This window comes from Musca vetustissima, unplaced genomic scaffold, assembly GCF_032173495.1.
Source record: "Musca vetustissima isolate MV318-11 ecotype Yass unplaced genomic scaffold, APGP_CSIRO_Mvet_v1 utg3279, whole genome shotgun sequence".
NCBI classification, from domain to species: Eukaryota; Metazoa; Arthropoda; class Insecta; order Diptera; family Muscidae; genus Musca; species Musca vetustissima.
This window is the reverse complement of record NW_026887713.1, coordinates 1-20,229: the sequence shown is the minus strand read 5'-3', so window position 1 is coordinate 20,229 and position 20,229 is coordinate 1. Positions and strand designations below refer to the sequence as shown.

Sequence of the window (20,229 nt, the reverse complement as noted above, 5' to 3'; positions counted from 1 at the left end):
CAATATAATTTTTGACAACCAATGAGAACTCAAATTCGTTTTATGCACAATTTTTGGTTGAGTTCTCACTGATCGAATAATGGGGGTATCGTTGTATAGAAACTGTCCCTAAGATAAAATATTCATACTTTTAGGTAGGGAGATTTTACATCCAATAAGAATCCAAAATATAAAATTACAAACAATTTGGTTGAAAACCCCAAACTATTGAATCGGGTCACATTGTCGGATACAGTTGCGTTCACATCTTGACATATCCGGCCAGTAATAATTTGTCTTATAACATCTGGGAGCCATCGAAAAACAAGGAGTACACAAGAAAATAAACAGACTGTGTTTTGGTATCGTTCTCCGCCTTTCCCCTTGCTAGGTGTTTGTTATTTTTGCCACCGTTTATTTGACTACTGTTTATGGTGCTAACAACCGCTGACTTTCCACTCACTCGATTGTGACTAGTTTTGCATTCTATTGCTCCTTTATATCAGACACTCTTTCCAACCTATACATTGGTGTTACAAAATTCGCAGGAGCATTTTCCAAATTATTTCGATGTAAATGCTAAGTGTTGATACAAACAACAATGCCAACCGATTATTTAGCATGGTATATGGTTGTCCTAATAACAGAATACATCATATTCCTTATGCTCAAAATAATTGCAAAGGATTTGGTCTCTCCATCACTCCCTTCCTACGACGACTGGCAATTAACAAAAAAATGGGCATGTGACAATTCCCTTGTATTTTCGTATTGGTAAAATTAGTATCAGTTCTAATTCCTTCGGGAGTAACACGTAATAAGAATTTTTACAACTTTTAGCCTTTCGAAGATTGTTTTCAGGTGTAGGAAGAGTTTTCGAAGAGGGAAATTATATCATCAAAATGTACAGATACAACGGACCATGGTTCAAGAATCTCTGAAATGTCGCCAAATGTAGGCCAAAACATATGACCTTCAACTGGAATAATCCCCTGCCCGGGACTAAAAATCATTGTTATGTCTATAATTGGTCCGACCTTATTGAAATTGTCTCTCTTTCACTTGATTTATTTAGTTCGGCTAATCAATGCACAGTCGCCAACCTCCATAATTCTTCAGGGCTAAGACAATGGGAGAACTATTAGGTTGGTGCGTACGAAATGTCGGATTCTTAAGTGATTGTATAAAACTGTATATCTTTCTTCAAAAGCTGTTTATTCCATCAAAGTATCCTACATTCGCTCCAATACACTTCTCCCAACGAGATTTTAAAGAGTAGATGCCTGTCTTAAAAAATGTTGGTCTTTAGAAATAATAAACTCTGATATCGAGTTTTTTGAACTGCCTTCATTTTCATAGTGTTTGGCCCTTTGTGCATATGTTTGTAACAGGCAAAAAGAATCGAGATAGACCCATGGTTCCTTTTGAGAATATGCATAGAATCACTTTTTAAGTCGATTTATGCATGTCCGTCTGTCTGCATAGGTCACTTATTAGGCCCAAGGACGAACCCTATTGAAATTGGGAAAAATCGGTTCAGATTTAGATATAGCTCCCATATATATTTTCGACCGATTTAAGGCAAATGGTGTACCAAAGTCCCTATATATCTTTCGATTTGCACGAAAGTTGGCACAGCGTACTGAATCAGGTCTAGAATGATATGTATTAAGTTTCTTGAAAATCGGTCCAGATTTAGATATAGCTCCCGTATATATTTTCGACCGATTTAAGGTACCAAAGTCCCTATATATTTTTCGATTTGCACGAAATTTGGCACAGCGTACTGAATCAAGTCTAGAATGATGTGTATTAAGTTTCTTGACAATCTGTCAGATATATTTTCGTCCGATAACGTGTGGGAAGTTTAGTTGAAATCGATTTAGATTTAGATATAGCTCATATATATAGGTTCTTCAGATTTTAAGTAAAAGGTGTAACAGGCTGCTTTGGATCCATTTTCATGTTAATGGGCCTTCAAAAATTCTACGGCTGTTAGGAATCATCTGTTGAATATACCCAAAGTGGTGGATGGTATCATATAGTCGGCCCCGTCCGACTTTACTACTTTCCTTACTGGTTCTATTTGACAAAGGATCTAAAATTTTATATTTCCTGCCCACAGAGGCAACGAAATAGCACGGGAGTTCGTCGACAGTGTCATATTTGGAGCCACGTGAACGATAAGATCAGCACAGCATCTATTGAACTCCTGAAAGCTACAATTCGCAAGGCTGTCGGGGACATAGAACATCCACTTTTTTATTATTAGTGGTATACTGTGATCATAAATATGAAATATCCGATCATATATTTTAACATTTCACTATGAATATTATACTTCTTATTGAAATACTCCTATAGTGCTGTATATTTTTTGGCAGTGGCGTTACGTTCATAATTTGTATTTCAATCGATGTTGTTGTGAAACATATCTTGGGTGTAAATTAAATCCTATGAAGGTTCGAAAATTGTCATCACTGCAGATTTTTTTTGGTAGTGATGAACATCTATCGCATTACTGCAATTGGTGTGAATGGCGACATTTGAGGTACTCTTGTAAGCTACGTTTCAATCCTAGCCGGGTTCAGAACGGAACATATTGCAAATTGAATCTTAGAAGTAATTCACACCTATCAAAGTTCAACAATGGTCATCACTCCAAAATCAGTACTTTTTATTTTGGTTTATTACGGTCGATGTTTACTCCAAATGTTTGACATCATATTAAACAGATCGTGATTTCCAAAAACGCCATACAATAAATAAATTGAATATTTAAATTATTATAAGATTAAAATAAAAAAATAATATTGAACTTGTATTTAATACGTCATAGGAAATAAAATCCCGCGACCGCAAATGGAAAACTACGGCATTTGCGACATACAAAAAATATGAGTAATTGACCACAATACCATTTGAAATTACCAAATGCTTAGGTTTTGTTGCATTGATCGACTCCATATAGAACTAGAGCTGTGGAGTTAGGGTTAAAACTAGTTCAAAAACTATTCCGCAAATGGAACGTCTGATACTTGGTTCGATTCTTTTGTCATATCCTTCTTCTAGACCTTCCCGTTCATTGGCCCAATTAACTGAATTAACGATTGAACTAAAAGTATCTACAGGACTAAATGAATGGCATATTTTCTTTTGCGGAACTACAAAAATATAGAAACGCTTCAGGGACTAACTCTACAAAGAACAATAAAAATGTCAACATAATACAAGTTTTCACTTATCTTAAATTTTATAATGTGCTCATTTCACCACAGCCCCTACAACACGTGCAAGCAAAATTTCGCAACTATGAACGTACTTGGACCTCCTGACAAATCGACTTGTGCAATATACTTAGTGGCATGTGCCAAAAACTTAATTACGTCGATTTAAAAACTTAAATTGTTTTTAACAAATGACGACTTTGTTGATGACATTATCATTGCAAATTAGATGCACTGACATTGAAATTAGAAAAGCATCATTAACGCTAAACTACTACTTTAAGAATATTTTTCGTATGGTCGAATGAACAAAGCCATTTTGAGGGGATAGGTCAAGGCTAATGCATTGCTTTAATTGCAAACAAAGTTAATTAATTACACTCGTATATAAATTGGTTCAAAATTGTACATTTGAAAACATTGTTTTTTTCAAGATTGTATGCGACAGTAATAATTTTTCGTCGACAGCTGTTGAAATTTCACAATGATCTTTGGTGATTAGCTAATGTGCATTATTGTAATTAGTGGGATTGCTCATTTTTCTATTAAAAATTATATTCTTTCATAAATCCACGCCTATGCTAGGCCTTGAAAAAGTATTCTTTCATAAATCCACGCCTATGCTAGGCCTTGAAAAAGTATTCTTTCATAAATCCACGCCTATGCTAGGCCTTGAAAAAGTATTCTTTCATAAATCCACGCCTATGCTAGGCCTTGAAAAAGTATTCTTTCATAAATCCACGCCTATGCTAGGCCTTGAAAAAGTATTCTTTCATAAATCCACGCCTATGCTAGGCCTTGAAAAAATCCATGCCTATGCTAGGCCTTGAAAAAATATTGTTTAAGAAATCCATGCCTATGCTAGGCCTTGAAAAAATATTGTTTAAGAAATCCATGCCTATGCTAGGCCTTGAAAAAATATTGTTTAAGAAATCCATGCCTATGCTAGGCCTTGAAAAAACATTGTTTAAGAAATCCATGCCTATGCTAGGCCTTGAAAAAACATTGTTTAAGAAATCCACTCCTATGCTAGGCCTTGAAAAAGTATTCTTTCATAAATCCACGCCTATGCTAGGCCTTGAAAAAGTATTCTTTCATAAATCCACGCCTATTCTAGGCCTTGAAAAAATATTCTTTAAGAAATCCACGCCTATGCTAGGCCTTTAAGAAATCCATGCCTATTCCAAGCCTTGAAAAAATATTCTTTAAGAAATCCATGCCTATGCTAGGCCTTGAAAAAATATTCTTTAAGAAATCCATGCCTATGCTAGGCCTTGAAAAAATATTGTTTAAAAAATCCGCGCCTTGCTAGACCTTGAAAAATTATTCTTTAAGAAATTCACGCCTATGCTAGGCCTCTACAAATATTCTTTAAGAAATCCACGCCTTTAATAGGCCTCCAAAAATTTTTCTTCAAGAAATCCTATTATAGGCCTCGGAAAAATATTCTTCAAGAAATCCACGCCTATTATAGGCCTCGGAAAAATATTCTTTAAGAAATCCACGCCTATTATAGGCCTCGGAAAAATATTCTTTAAGAAATCTACGCCTATTATAGGCCTCGGAAAAATATTATTTAAGAAATCCACGCCTATTATAGGCCTCGGAAAAATATTCTTTAAGAAATCTACGCCTATTATAGGCCTCGGAAAAATATTATTTAAGAAATCCACGCCTATTATAGGCCTCGGAAAAATATTATTGAAGACATCCACGCCTATTATTGTCCCTGAAAAAATATTCTTTAAGAAATCCACGCCTATTATAGGCCTCGGAAAAATATTATTTAAGAAATCCACGCCTATTATAGCCCTTAGGAAATCCACGCCTATTATAGCCCTTAAGAAATCCACGCCTATTATAGCCCTTAAGAAATCCACGCCTATTATAGACCTCGGAAAAATATTCTTTAAGAAATCCACGCCTATTATAGACCTCGGAAAAATATTCTTTAAGAAATCCACGCCTATTATTGTCCCTGAAAAAGTATTCTTTAAGAAATCCACACCTATTATTGTCCCTGAAAAAATATTCTTTAAGAAATCCACGCCTATTATAGACCTCGGAAAAATATTCTTTAAGAAATCCACGCCTATTATTGTCCCTGAAAAAGTATTCTTTAAGAAATCCACACCTATTATTGTCCCTGAAAAAATATTCTTTAAGAAATCCACGCCTATTATTGTCCCTGAAAAAATATTCTTTAAGAAATCTACTCCTATTATAGGTCTCTGGAAAATATTCTTTAAGAAATCTACCCCTATTATAGGTCTCTGGAAAATATTCTTTAAGAAATCCACGCCTATTATTGTCCCTGAAAAAATATTCTTTAAGAAATCCACGCCTATTATTGTCCCTGAAAAAAATATTCTTTAAGAAATCCACGCCTATTATTGTCCCTGAAAAAATATTCTTTAAGAAATCCACGCCTATTATTGTCCCTGAAAAATATTCTTTAAGAAATACACGCCTATTATTGTCCTTAGAAAAATAATCTTAAAGAAATCCAAGCCTGTGCTAGGTCTCGAAAAATATTATTTAAGAAATCCACGCGTGTGCTAAGCCTCAAAAAAAAAAAAAAATGATTAAGAAATTGTACGAATATTTCTAAGTGCTGCAAAAAATTCTCCATTTCGGTGTGTGTGGTAATATTTGTTTGCCTTTTCCCGAACCCCTTACTGAAGTATCTATTAACTCAACATTACTAACACTTGACTTCAATTAAGTTCACGTTTGATAATTTCAGTTTGTTTAGAATTTTTTTGTAGATTTCTCGAAAGCAAATTAAAGGCTCTCCTTGAGACATCAATTTAAAGCAAACCAAGTAAAGTAAATATGACACCTTTAATAAAACGCCTCTTTTGTTTCCAAACAACCGCAGCCAAGGTAAACATAAATGTATTAAATTAAGCTTCTAACAACAGCAAAAATAAACAATAAAAATAATTCTAAGTTTCGCTAATGAAATTACTCCCTACCCTCATCTTGGGTCATAGTCAGAGTTAATAAAAATTATTATTATTTTTTTTTTTTTTTTGTTTTGGGTTGTAACATTTTTCGCTGTTATATGTTTTTTGCTGCCTGTTAGCGCTCATCCATCTAAATTGGCTGTAAGGCATTTCAAGGTCATTGATGAAACCAAAGACAATTTGATAATTTTGAACATTTTTTTTAGGAATTTAATTAGGTGGGAGCTATTAAAAAATTAGCATCGGAGTTAAGAAAAATTGCATAGTCTTTTTGTTTAATTAGTCATGAAGAATGGTTTTTATTGTGGTTTGGGACATATGTTGTATCATCTGGGAGCAATAAATGTGTCAATTGTTATGTTATCACATAGAATGTATTCTGATAAGACCAAATCCACCTGTTGGAGGTGGACTTAAGCTACATTTCTCGAAAATCCAACAACATTCGCGATTTTCAACAGTGAACCTAAAGATAACCACGATTATAAATTATTAAATAGTTTCGAACGACTGTACCGATCCCGTACCAACCGGTTTTCAATTTTTTTATTTTTTCCCCGGTTTAATGTTTTGAAATATCGGCCATTGCCCGATATTGACACAGTAAACACCAAAAGAAAGTCCATAATAATGCGAATTTATGAAGATTCATCAATGCGATGTTTTAAAGCGACGGACAAGTTAACGTGACAGTCATCGCATAATATCGTATATTGCAAAATTATGTATGTATGTATATTGATGTTTTGTCTTTAATTAATGTTTTGGCGTTTAATTTGTTCGTTAACACAAAAAACTGATTCCAATAAATATTGTGGAAAAAGTTATAACATAAAATTATGTGATCAATATCTGGCTTCTTTATATGAAACAGGGAGACAGTCCGAAAATGTTAAGATTTTTTTCAGGGACTAAAAGAGGCGTGGTTTTCTTAAAAAATATTTTTTTGAGGTCTAGCATAGGCGTGGGTTTTTTTAAAGAATATTTGCCAGGACTGGATTTTTTTTAAGCGTGGATTTTTTAAAAAATATTTTTTCAAAGCCTATCAAAGGCGTGAATTTTTTAAAGAATATTTTTTCAAAGCCTATCAAAGGCGTGGATTTTTTAAAGAATAGTTTTTCAAAGCCTATCAAAGGCGTGGATTTTTTAAAGAATAGTTTTTCAAAGCCTATCAAAGGCGTGGATTTTTTAAAGAATATTTTTTCAAAGCTTATCAAAGGCGTGGATTTTTTAAAGAATATTTTTTCAATGCCTATCAAAGGCGTGGATTTTTTAAAGAATATTTTTTCAAAGCCTATCAAAGGCGTGGATTTTTTAAAGAATATTTTTTCAAAGCCTATCAAAGGCGTGGATTTTTTAAAGAATATTTTTTCAAAGCCTATCAAAGGCGTGGATTTTTTAAAGAATATTTTTTCAAAGCCTATCAAAGGCGTGGATTTTTTAAACAATATTTTTTCAAAGCTTATCAAAGGCGTGGATTTTTTAAAGAATATTTTTTCAATGCCTATCAAAGGCGTGGATTTTTTAAAGAATATTTTTTCAAAGCCTATCAAAGGCGTGGATTTTTTAAAGAATATTTTTTCAAATCCTATCAAAGGCGTGTATTATTTAAAGAATATTTTTTCAAAGCCTATCAAAGGCGTGGATTTTTTAAAGAATATTTTCTCCAAAGCCTATCAAAGGCGTGGATTTTTTAAAGAATATTTTCTCCAAAGCCTATCAAAGGCGTGGATTTTTTAAAGAATATTTTCTCCAAAGCCTATCAAAGGCGTGGATTTTTTAAAGAATATTTTTTCAAAGCCTATCAAAGGCGTGGGATTTTTAAAGAATATTTTTTCAAAGCCTATCAAAGGCGTGGATTTTTTAAACAATATTTTTTCAAAGCCTATCAAAGGCGTGGATTTTTTAAAGAATATTTTTTCAAAGCCTATCAAAGGCGTGGATTTTTTAAAGAATATTTTTTCAAAGCATATCAAAGGCTTGGATTTTTTAAAGAATATTTTTTCAAAGCCTATCAAAGGCGTAGATTTTTTAAAGAATATTTTTTCAAAGCCTATCAAAGGCGTGGATTTTTTAAAGAATATTTTTTCAAAGCATATCAAAGGCTTGGATTTTTTAAAGAATATTTTTTCAAAGCCTATCAAAGGCGTAGATTTTTTAAAGAATATTTTTTCAAAGCCTATCAAAGGCGTGGATTATTTAAAGAATATTTTTTCAAGGATTATCAAAGGCGTGGATTATTTAAAGAATATTTTTTCAAGGATTATCAAAGGTGTGGATTATTTAAAGAATATTTTTTCAAGGATTATCAAAGGCGTGGATTATTTAAAGAATATTTTTTCAAGGCCTACCATAGGCGTGGATTTTTTAAAGAATATTTTTTTTCAAAGCCTATCTAAGGTGTGGATTTTTTAAAGAATATTTTTTCAAAGCCTACCATAGGCGTGGATTTTTTAAAGAATATTTTTTCAAAGTCTATCAAAGGCGTGGATTTTTTAAAGAATATTTTTTCAAAGCCTATCAAAGGCGTGGATTTTTTAAAGAATATTTTTTCAAAGCCTATCAAAGACGTGGATTTTTTAAAGAATATTTTTTCAAAGCCTATCACCTTGTCGGAATCCTCGTTCGGTATTGAAGGTCTCCGATAGGTTCTTCCTTCTTTAATTGCTGACCACTTAAAGTTATACTGCATAACCGAATTAATGTTGCAGGAATGCCAAGCGCAGACATGGCTTTAAACACCTCTGAACGCAAAGGGCTGCCAAAAGCGGCTTTATAGTCGACGAATAAGTGGAATGTGTCAATGTGTTTTTCGTGGGTCTTTTTCAGGATTTGGCGCAGTGTTAAAATCTGGTCAATGGTGGATTTGACAGGTCTGAAGCCGCATTGGTATGGTCCGATGATGTCATCGACCATTGGCTTCAATCGTGCACACAGAACGCTAGATAACACCTTATATACGATAGATAGGGACACAGGATGCTGATGTTTCAATCATTGGGCATGCATTCCTCTAGCCAAATTGTACTAATCAGCTTCTACATGCTGCTGACCAGCATCTGACCACCAGTCTTGAATAGTTCGTCTGGAAAACCATCGGCTCCTGCTGCTTTATTACTCTTCAACCGATTGATTCTATTCCGACCTCATCTTGGCTAGGTGGTATACACTCTATACCGTCATCTCTTATTGGTTCTGGGGTATCTTCTTCAGCACCACTATTTGATACTATAAGCTTTTCAAAATGCCCCTTCCAGATCGTTAACACGCTGACTGTATCTGTCGCCACGTTTCCTCCTTCATGTCTACAGGAAGATGTGCCTGCACCAAAGCCTTCGGTTTGGTGTTTTACTCATTGGTAAAATTTTCGGACTTCATTCTGACTCCTGTACATTTCGATTTGCTCACGTTCACGTTTTTCTTGTTCTTTCTTCTGAAAATACGTTTCTCCTCTCTTCTTTTATCCCGATAATTTTCCATCGCATTACGTGTTGATAATGTCTGCATTGTTGCCCCTTGCCACATCAGTAGCATTACGACACTCCTGATCGTACCATGGGTTTCTTGGTGGTGGTTTTTGGTACAATTTTTTGGGCAATTTTTTGCCATTGGGACAAGAAGTGCTTTCGTCAAGCAGTTGGGTAAGTTGAGCGGAGTAGGTCTCAGCTACCTGTTGTGTGTGCAGCTTTTCGACGTCGAGTTTCCGTCTTATGTTAGATCGCACCTTTACTGCTACATTAAGACGAGTGCGAACCTTGGCTGCTACAAGGTAGTGGTCCGAATCGATATTCGCTCCTCAGATCGATCGAACGTCTAATATACTGGATGAATGCCTTCCGTCTATCACACCATGGTCAATTTGATTTCACATTGCTTGATCAGGAAACAGCCAAGTGGCCTTGTGTATATCGAGATGCTTGAATCTGGTGCTGCTAACTACCATGTTTTTTGCTGCCACGAAGTCAATCAACCTCATGCTGTTGTCTGATATTTCTTCATGTATATTTTCCAGGATTGGATTTTTTAAGCGTGGTTTTTTAAAGAATATTTTTTTCAATGCCTACTATAGGCGAGGATTTTTTAAAGAATATTTTTTCAATGCCCTAGGCGTGGATTTTTTAAAGAATATTTATTCAAAGGCGTGGATTTTTATACCCTACACAACTTTGTTATCAGGGTATTATAGCTTTGTGCAGCCCCAAGAGTTTGTAGACCCACCTTTAAGTACACCGATCGTCATATCTCGACTAACTGAGTCGATCTAGACATGTGTGTCCGTCCGTCTGTCCATTATAATTTATAAATACGATACAGGCCACAGTTATGGACCAATCTTCACGAAATTTTGCTGGGATGGGTTCTGGCCAATGAAGACTACTATTGTTTTTGGTAAAGATCGCTTAATATTTAGGGGATGAAATGGACCAAATCCTTAATTTTTGTCTGATTTTCTGGTCGCTCCAGAGGCCGCAATTATGGCTCAAACATCGCGAATTTTAACATGGAGAAGGGAATCAGGTCAAAGAATAACCATGCATGTTTGGATAAAGATCACTCATTATTTAGCGGGTCAAATTGACCCTGACTTTTATCTGAAAAATGACAACATTTTTATTCAATGGTGTATATATTTACTCCTGAAGCACATAGACCCGAGAAGTTGATAGTATATTCAAGAGGAGTGGTTGACCTTTAAACTGATGCCAATTATATTGTCGTATGTAGTCGAATGTGGTAGTTACACTTAAATATTTACAGGTGTTTATGTATTCATATATTATTCAGTAACTTATTACCTAACTAGGAGGACGAAAATATAGCGCTGATCGCTTTGAAAATGTCCAAGGAGTTCTAGTTATGGTCAAGGACAACGCCTATAATTTTCGCTGATGATCAGGTAATAATTTTTGGGATGAAATGGACCGAAAACTTAATTTTTTGTGTTTTTTTTTCGAGTCGACCTATAGGTCACAATTATAAGACGAATATCACAACACAACCTACGGTGAAGGGAATTGGGACAAGTAATTAGAAGGGTTGTGCTGAACATTAGTTGACATCTTATTATAAAAGAATGTGCAAATATGACGAAATATTGTCCAGATTCGGAATAAACATCCGCAGAAAGTTAAAGTTCCGTGGTAGTTGTGTAGGATATCGCATGGTCGTCCGACTATACTGCTCCGCTTACTGGTTTAAAGAAGATTTTTTCGGGGCCTATTACAGGCCTGTAAAGAATATTTTTTGGGGGCCTGTATTTTTTTAATAAATATTTTTTGGGGGCCTATTACAGGCTATATTTTTTAAACAATCTCTTTTAAAAAACATTTTTGTTTAAATCCAAAACATTTGCCTTCCACTGTTTAAATGCTAAAAGTTTGGAGAAACATAAAAATGTTGCTGCCTAAACCTTTTACTGTCCAACCAACCAACTAATATCTACGGATGCTGTACCCACTGTCGCTGATTCAGTTAGGTAGCCAACATCTGAATGGGATTCGTTGTTGTAAAAAAGCTCTGTCTTATGTTGGGCTCTTCGGATTCTGTTTAAATTTCATTTATTCAAGCCATTCATCCACATCCACATTTGAATGGTGTGGTTTGGTGGTTGGCATGGGTGTTACGTAAAGAGAAAGCAGCATCACTGAACTTCAAGCAGAGAAGGTTTTTGATGATCGTCGCAGAGTGGTAGTGTTGGAGTTTTATATTTGATCAAGTTTATCAAGCAATGAAAAAACACGCTGTAGATGCTGACCACAGTCATGTTTATTGACTAAATATGTTCCAAAGGTAACACTAATATTATCAGCACAATATGTCCAAAACGACAGATCAGAAAATAACGGAAGACGTCGAAGAAGACGTTAAGCAAAAATTTACGATTACTACCTTGCTGGCTTGATAAACTGTGAATACGATCGGCCAGCCTGCATTTTTTGTTCGATATTTTATTGTCATTTCACAACAATTGTTGGATTGTGATGTGTCTCTCCGAACGCATGTATGCATGTAATCAATCCAATCTTCATCAGCAAAAGGTGCAGCAATTTATCGTAGGTTCGATAATAAAATGCTGCAAAACACGTGCCCCCATTATTTTTTCGTTTTATTTTCTTGATTCCAGATCGCTGAACTTGAAATCAAGTCTTACAGCTTCTTTTGAAACCAGGTCGAATATTGTAAATTACATTACGCCAGAAGGTAATGTGTGAATTTGTGGACTTCCTACAATGACCACACGTGTTCTTATAAAAATATCATTATTTACTAGTTTTATGTTAAAGAGGTTTATTTGCCCGAGGTTTATTTGGAACCGTTAGTATAGGTTCTATACACACATTGAGACTCGCCTATTGATGACGATTTGCTTTACCATCTGTTTTTTGGTATTTTGCGGGTTTGATTCACATTTTCTAATCGGACTAGGCGTTATTCTTAGTTTCCTTTGGGTTAATATAGTCAGAAGAAGCTTATTGTATGACATCTTACACAACTACCACTGAACTTTGCAGGCATTATTATATGGGGGATGGGCGATGACAACAAATGGCCGAATTAATACAGCAAATGGCTAAATCGTCTAAGAATTCCATACTTTCGGGGCAAATTTAAAACGCGGAACAAATCCGATAACTATTTCAACTATATGATACACTTCACCACTTTGAATACATACCATACATGCTAATATATACAATATCCTGTAGATAGAACAGACATATAATCTTTAGAGGACCATTGAAATGGATATTTGAATAAATTAAAAAAAACCCATACACATACGATTCTGAAATCTATGAAAGATAGCATGTCAATCGGATTCTGTTGTGTACCATTCGTATGAAATCGAGCAAAATAATGTATGTGAAGTTATATGTGAATTGCGCTGTCCACAGTTTTATCTCGTGTATATGGAACAGACGTAAGCTCAACGTTGCACCATTTACATAAAATCAGACGAAATTATATATGGGAGATATATCTAAATCTAAACCGATTTTTGCAACTTCAATACATATCACTCTAAACTCTCCTCTGCCAAATTTCGTTTAAATCAAATAAACATAGGCTCTTCGGTGCACGATTTACATAAAAAGGACAAACCAGTGAGCGGAGCAGTATAGTCGGACGGGACCGACCATACGATATTTTGTGATATTTGCACCCTCTTGTCCGATTAGAGGTAAACGGCACTCTTCCTCACATTTCAATACAGCTATTGTCCAGATTCCCTACACCGTGGGTTGTATTGTTATGTTCGGCTTTCATTTGTGGTCTATAGATCGACTCGAAAATAACACAAAAAATTAAGTTTTCGGTCCACTTAATTCCAAAATTATTATCTGGTCAACACCGAAAATTATAGGCTTTTTCCTTGACCATAAATAGAACGTCATGGAACAATTCAAAGCGATCAGGGCTATAGTTCCGCGTTCTAGAGTGATAATGGGTTACTAAATAATATACGAATACGGAGATACCTGTAAATATTTAGGTGTAACTCCCACATCCGAGTACATACGACAATATAATTGGTATCAATTTAAAGGTCATAATAAATAATAAATAAATAAAGGTATATAATATCAACTTCTCGGGTCCATGTCCTTCAGGGGTAAATATATACGCTATAGAATATAAATTTAATTTTTCACACAAAAGTCAGGGTCCATTTGACTCGCTAAATATTGACCAATCTTTATCAAAAAAGGCATGCTTATTCTTTGGCCCGATCCCCTTCTCCATGCAAAATTTCGTGAAGATAGGACCATAACTGTGGCCTGTATCGTGTTTACAAATTATAATGGACAGACGGACGTACGGACACACATGTCTAGATCGACTCAGCTAGTCGAGATATGACGGTCGGTATACTTAAAGGTGGGTCTACGGCCAATATTTCGCGGCGTTACAAACTTTTGGGGCTGCACAAAGCTATAATACCCTGACAACATAGTTGTGTAGGGTATAATAATATGTAGCTATATGTCAATCTGATCCGATTTTAATTATTGGAAGTTTGGTGCACTTTATACCTAAAATCGGTAGAAACTATATGGGAGCTATATCTAAATCTGAACCGATTTCAACAAAACTTGGCGGGCATCAAATTGGAATTATGTCAGTGCGCTGTGTAAAATATTGTTTGGATCGGACAAATGTTGGGAGTTTGATGCACCATTTAGATAAAGTCGGACGAAAATATATATGAGATCTATATCTAAATCTGAACCGATTTTCACAAAATTTCGTACAAAATGTTGTATTAATCGGACAAATTTTGGAAGTTTGGCGCACCTATATATGGGAGCTATATCAAAATCTGAACCGATTTCAACGAAACATCAATATGGACCTAATTCAGTACGCTGTACAAAATGTGGTTTCAATCGGACAAATATTGGGTGTTTGGTGCCTCATTTACCAGAAATCTGACAAAACTATATATGCGAGCTATATCTAAATCTGGACCGATTTTCTCCAATTTTAACAGGGTTCGTCCTTGGGGCAAATAAGTGAGCTGTGCCAAATTTCACCTAAATACAAACATATGCACAAAGACAGTGTGGCGAAGGGTATAAAAAGGAGGTTATGTGGGGACTACCCCTAAAAGGGGCGAATATTAACACGTTGACGGACAGTAGAAACAAATGAAATTCGAAAATTGACACTAGGCTTCTACTTGTATGCTGGTAGATGCACATTTCTGCGGCTATTGCCGTCATGTCACATAGTGAACTTGAACTTGACGGCTATAGACCGTCAACGTGTTAATAAATTCTGGGAGGGAGATTTTTTACCATATACAACTACAAAATACCAAATTATAGTGGTAAAAACGCGCTCAAGAACCAAAGTACCAAAATACCGAAAATTGGGGGTACAGTTATATGGAAGGGCTACCCGAAAAAATTGACGTATATTTATAATTTTTAGTGAAGAAATTTGGTACCCAATACGAACCCAAGGAATCAAATTTCAGAAAATTCGGTTGAAAGACGCATTCTTCCTCCGATAGAAGAGCTGCAGGTATTCATCTTTCTGTGGACGAGCTGCAGGTATTCCTCTTCCTGTGGAATAGCTGCTGGTATTCCCTTTCCTGTGGAGGAGATGCATATATTCTTCTTCCTGTGGAAGAGCTGCAGATATTATTCTTCTTATGGAAGAGCTGCAGCTATTCTCCTTCCTATAGAAGAGCTGGAGGTATTCTTCATATAGGACAGTTGCATGTTGTTTTATTCGTATAGGAAAGTTGGAGGTATTGTTCTTCCTATAGAAGAGTTGTAGGTTTTCCTCTTCCTGTGGAAGAGTTGCAGGTATTCTTCTTCTGTTGAGAGAGCTGCATATATTCTGCTTCTTTTGAAAAAGCCCAAGGTCTTATTCTTCCTATAGAAGAGCTGGGGGTATTCTTCTCCCTGTGGAAGAGCTGATGAAATTTGGTACCCAATACGAACCCAACGAATCAAATTGCAGAGAATTCGGTTGAAAGACGCATTCAAAAACTCCAAAATACCGAAAATGGGATACCCTTATAGGGAGCTATACCTAAACATGGACCGATATAGCGCATCTTCGGACTTGACCTGACCAGACAATTTTGGCGATCGTCATACTTTAGCTTGAGCTACTTTTCCAAAATATGATTTACTTCCACTTCCAAGTATTACACTATGTGGTTCGCTTCAATACATTATGTATGCGCATTCTACTCAGTTGCCACCAATTGAATTAGTTGTCCAGATTATTGAATTTATTTGCAGTTTCTTGATCCTTTATCCCTTATTCTCGTTCAATCTAGACAATCTTTGGCATTTTCAGCTGTTTTCAGGGTACCGTCTTAGCTACATATCCTTTGTGCGTCCTGTGCATTTTTATTAGAAAGTTTATCAGTCCGGTCACGCCTCGTCCATGTGCAGAAGCGTATGATGTCTTGAATTGCAATTTTTGTACCTCAAGCCATAATGCGCCCTCCTTTATACAGACATTGCAAGACTCTTGCACTGCGTTTAGACTTTGTTCGATATTCGTCTCCCTCACTCTCTGGGTACAATTTCAGTCCGTAGATGTTCCACCTTAGCTACACCACTCGAAGGACCAATTTCAAACGGAATCCAAATAATCCACAATTGCATATCGCGGTGCTTGCACAGATATTCCAGATTCTGTGCATTTAGAACCGCTCAAAGGACCAATGAAAACTGGAATCCAAGCAATTACACAATTTCATTTTGCGTGGAGAACGTGCATGACAATTTAGCCTATGTTCGTTAAGATTATGAAATGTTTTGTTCTCAAAACTATTAATTAAGTGCAAGCGTCTTGTTGTGAATGGAGCCTATTTCCTTGTAAGGAATACTGACATTTTTAAGATTTTCACAATCATTTGAAGCAAATGAACTCTCCGTATTCTAAATACGACTTTGTCTTCTGTTATGGTAACTACTCATTTCCATTCAAATTTAAATTTTAGGTTATATCTATTTTACCCTTCGCTAACCTCTTGTTACGATTATTCTAAAACAATGTTAAAGTTTTCAAATAAGCTATATCATCCTGGGAGAAAGCTTCTAGCGTGAAAACGGTTGGAAGCACCACTAAATGAACGGAGTCGCATGCCCCTGTACACGAATGCTTCAAATGTTTCGATTGTAAATAGTGGGACAGTGAGGATGGTAAGTTATTCCACCGTTCAAACTAAATTCCTCAATGTTATGTTCGGAGTCAGCATGCCCCTGCTGGAGATACACGTCATTGGATGTTTACTTCAAATGTTCCGATGCAGTCGAAAGGACTTGTAGTGATTCTAAATCTACTGAGTAGTTTTAGAATCTAAGATTATTGTTGAACAAGACGTACAACAATATAAATTTGCAACTACAACAACACAACGAGTATTCAGACGATACTTACGTTTTGTTGACTGCAAATTAAACACACTTCAAAACAATTTAAATCAATATTCAAATATATGACACTGTCGGTCTTTTTTATTAAATTCAAATTGTTGAAATAAATTATTCAATATTTATTCAATTATTTTGATCTGGCGATCCACTGGCTTTAAACTTCAAGAAGAAGAGTGACATTTTCTTTTTGGTGGAGATGGGACCTCATCGATAAATTACTTATCGAGATCGATGAGGTCCATTTCAATGTCATCGTCCAATGGGTTGGGCTGATTCCCAACATGCCGGGGCCCTTGCACTGGTGCAACAGATAATGCGCCCGCAATTCTCTCTAGTACTTCCAAGAACCTATTCATCCCGTCGGGTTGTAATAAATTTGTGGTCATTGGAAAATGTGTATTTGTTTGCACTGGAGATTGTGTGTTTATTTCATCTTTTTGTGTTTGTTTCTGTGGTTCATTGGTTGATTGTTGTTGGGGATTTTCAGTTTGTTTCTGGCTTGTCTTCTTCGTTTTGGCTGGTGTGGCTTGTCGTTGCTTTTTTTGTTGTTGGAATTTTTTTGCCTGCTCCTCATGCTCCTTTGCTTTCCTTTGCAATCTTTTAGCCTCTTGATGGAGCCTTTTCGCCTCTTGTTGATGTTGTCTTGCCGTGTTAAATTTTGCGCCGGAGCCTGCAGAGTTGACTTGTGTTTGCAGGCCAATTAATAATTGTTGTTGCTGCTGTATTTGCGATTCCCTTTGGTTGGAATATGGGTGGAATCTTGCTCCCGACACATGTGCACTAACTACGTTTGCACGAGTCCCTATTGCTGTTGTCATCGGACGATGAAGCATGGTGTTGTGTCTCGCCCCACACATTCGACAATTTCCTGTCCATATGCATTTTCGGACAAAATGATTGTGACCCAAACAATTGATGCAGTACTTGTGGGATAGTACTACATCCTCCCTCTGCTCTACAGACATCATTCTAAATGATGGACAAAATCTCAAATGATGAATGCCAAAGCACACTCTGCATTTTTCAATTTGTCCCATGTTCATGATTGTACAACTGTAATATATATTAAAAGAAAAAATTGCAAGAAATGTGTGCCATTTAAGGCATCATATATTAGTCAGAGTCATATCATTTTAAAAACACATATACAACTTTCTACTAACAACCATTTACTGGAAGTACACACAATTTAACAATAGGACGAGATATGATACCTGTAGTAGTTTTTACATCAACTACTCTTACGTGGTCATCATGCCCTTCATATACTTTTAAAACTCGTCCCATCTTCCAGTCATTTGGTGGTAGAAGTTCATCTTTTATCAGAACCATGTCATTTTCCTTCAGACTCCTCTGGGGATACTGCCATTTGTAGCGTTTGTGGAGTTCCTGGATATACTCAGATTTCCATCTTTTGCTGAATGTGTGATGAAGAACTTTAACCTTTTCCCATCGATTTATAAGAGATAAATCGTCTAGTGGCATTTCCGGAGCAAATATTAGGGATCCACCTCTCAGGAAGTGCGCTGGTGTTAAAGCCTCCAAATCCTCTGGATCTTCCGACAATGGTGTCAAAGGTCTCGAATTTAACACACTCTCAATTCTAACCAATATTGTGGAAAACTCTTCAAAATTAAATTTTCTATCTTTCATTACTTTTTTGAAATGTGCCTTGAAACATTTTACTCCTGCTTCCCATAGTCCTCCCATGTGTGGGGCGCTAGGAGGAATAAACTTCCATTCGAAGCCATTGATAACATATTTCTCTGAAATTTCTTTGGAGGACTTTTTGATAAATTCTTGATACTCTGCCATAAGAATACGATTGGCACCCACAAAGTTTGTTCCATTATCGGACATAAGACATTTTGGCAACCCTCTTCTACCAATGAATCTTGTAAATGTAGCTAAAAACGATTCGGTAGATAATGTTGAACATGGCTCTAGGTGAACTGCCTTTGTTGCAAAACATACAAATATACACACGTAAGACTTTTGATACGGTGAATTTCTTAATGTCCCAGATTTTATCTGAAATGGACCTGCAAAATCTGCTCCTACATAAGTGAATGGCAAAGTTAGAGTGGTTCTTTCTAATGGCAGTGCTGCCATAATTTGACTTTTTAATTTTTTCTTATATCTTGTACAAACAATACAACCATTTACAACTTTCTTTATTGAGCGTCTTAAACTTGGAATGTAAAATTGGCTTCGAACGGTTGACATCATTAACGATATGTCTGCATGCAGCATTGTTTTATGAATGAACTCCAAAAATATTTTACAAAAATGCGATGAGTTTGGTAATACTATCGGGAATCGTTCATCATATGAAATATTAGCATAAGCCAAACGACCATTTACTCTTATTATGCCATCTTTATCCAAAAATGGATTAAGTGCGCGCAGTGGACTTTGGCGTGAAATTTCTTTTGCATTTTTTAAATCATTATATTCTTGCGGATAATGAAACATTTGGGTTATTCGGACAAGAACCAGTTTTGCATGGTTTAACTCTTCGTGAGATAGAATTTTCCCATTTGACAACTCTGATTTTTCATTTTTTCTTTGACGGTTTTTCATGCGGTATATATATCCTACAACCCACAATGCTTTGTTGTAAGACGAAAATTTCTTTATTATATACTAGTTCCAAGGTCTGCTGGATTGCATTTTGTAGATACGTGTCTCCATGCAGCGTTTTCAACATTTTGAAATATTATTGCAGTTCTGTTTGCAACATATGTATTCCATGTGGACGGATGTTTTTGCAACCATGCCAATACGATTGTAGAATCTGTCCACAAATTCACAGAATAATCTTTAATATTTAAATTGGAGACAACATATTTTACCAAAGCAGAGAGCAATACGGCACCACAAAGCTCTAGTCTCGGTAAACTTACTTTTTTTAACGGAGCTACTTTACTTTTCGCAATCAATAATCTTACTGTTGTGCTAGTCTCTGTGTTCATACGAATGTATAATGTAGCACAATATGCTTTCTCTGATGCATCACAAAAACCATGTAACTCAATTGTGCCCTCTAGGCAATAATTTATCCATCTTGGGATTTGTATTGAATCAATTTTTGAAAATTGATCAACGAAATTCTTCCATTTAATAAAAGTGGATGAAGAAACTTTA

At 35.7% G+C, this 20,229-nt stretch overlaps 1 protein-coding gene across 1 annotated transcript; it reads right to left on the bottom strand.

Annotated features, from left to right (window-relative positions):
* Nucleotides 1-18,105: 18,105 nt before the first annotated feature.
* LOC133335406 (uncharacterized) lies at nucleotides 18,106-18,942 on the bottom strand. The gene is made up of 2 exons (XM_061543677.1): nucleotides 18,328-18,942; nucleotides 18,106-18,135 (listed from the first exon to the last, which is right to left on the bottom strand). The coding sequence occupies exons 1-2, from the start codon at nucleotides 18,940-18,942 to the stop codon at nucleotides 18,106-18,108; spliced, it is 645 nt and encodes a 214-aa protein (XP_061399661.1).
* Nucleotides 18,943-20,229: the final 1,287 nt, after the last annotated feature.

What these genes read in the sequence shown, in the direction of transcription:
- LOC133335406 (XM_061543677.1), bottom strand. Translation starts at nt 18,942, where the DNA reads ATGTCCGATAATGGAACAAACTTTGTGGGTGCCAATCGTATTCTTATG. An exon ending in ATGAAGGGCATGATGACCAC is followed by an intron (nt 18,136 to 18,327) that starts GTAAGAGTAGTT and finishes TATATATTACAG; the next exon opens with TTGTACAATCATGAACATGG.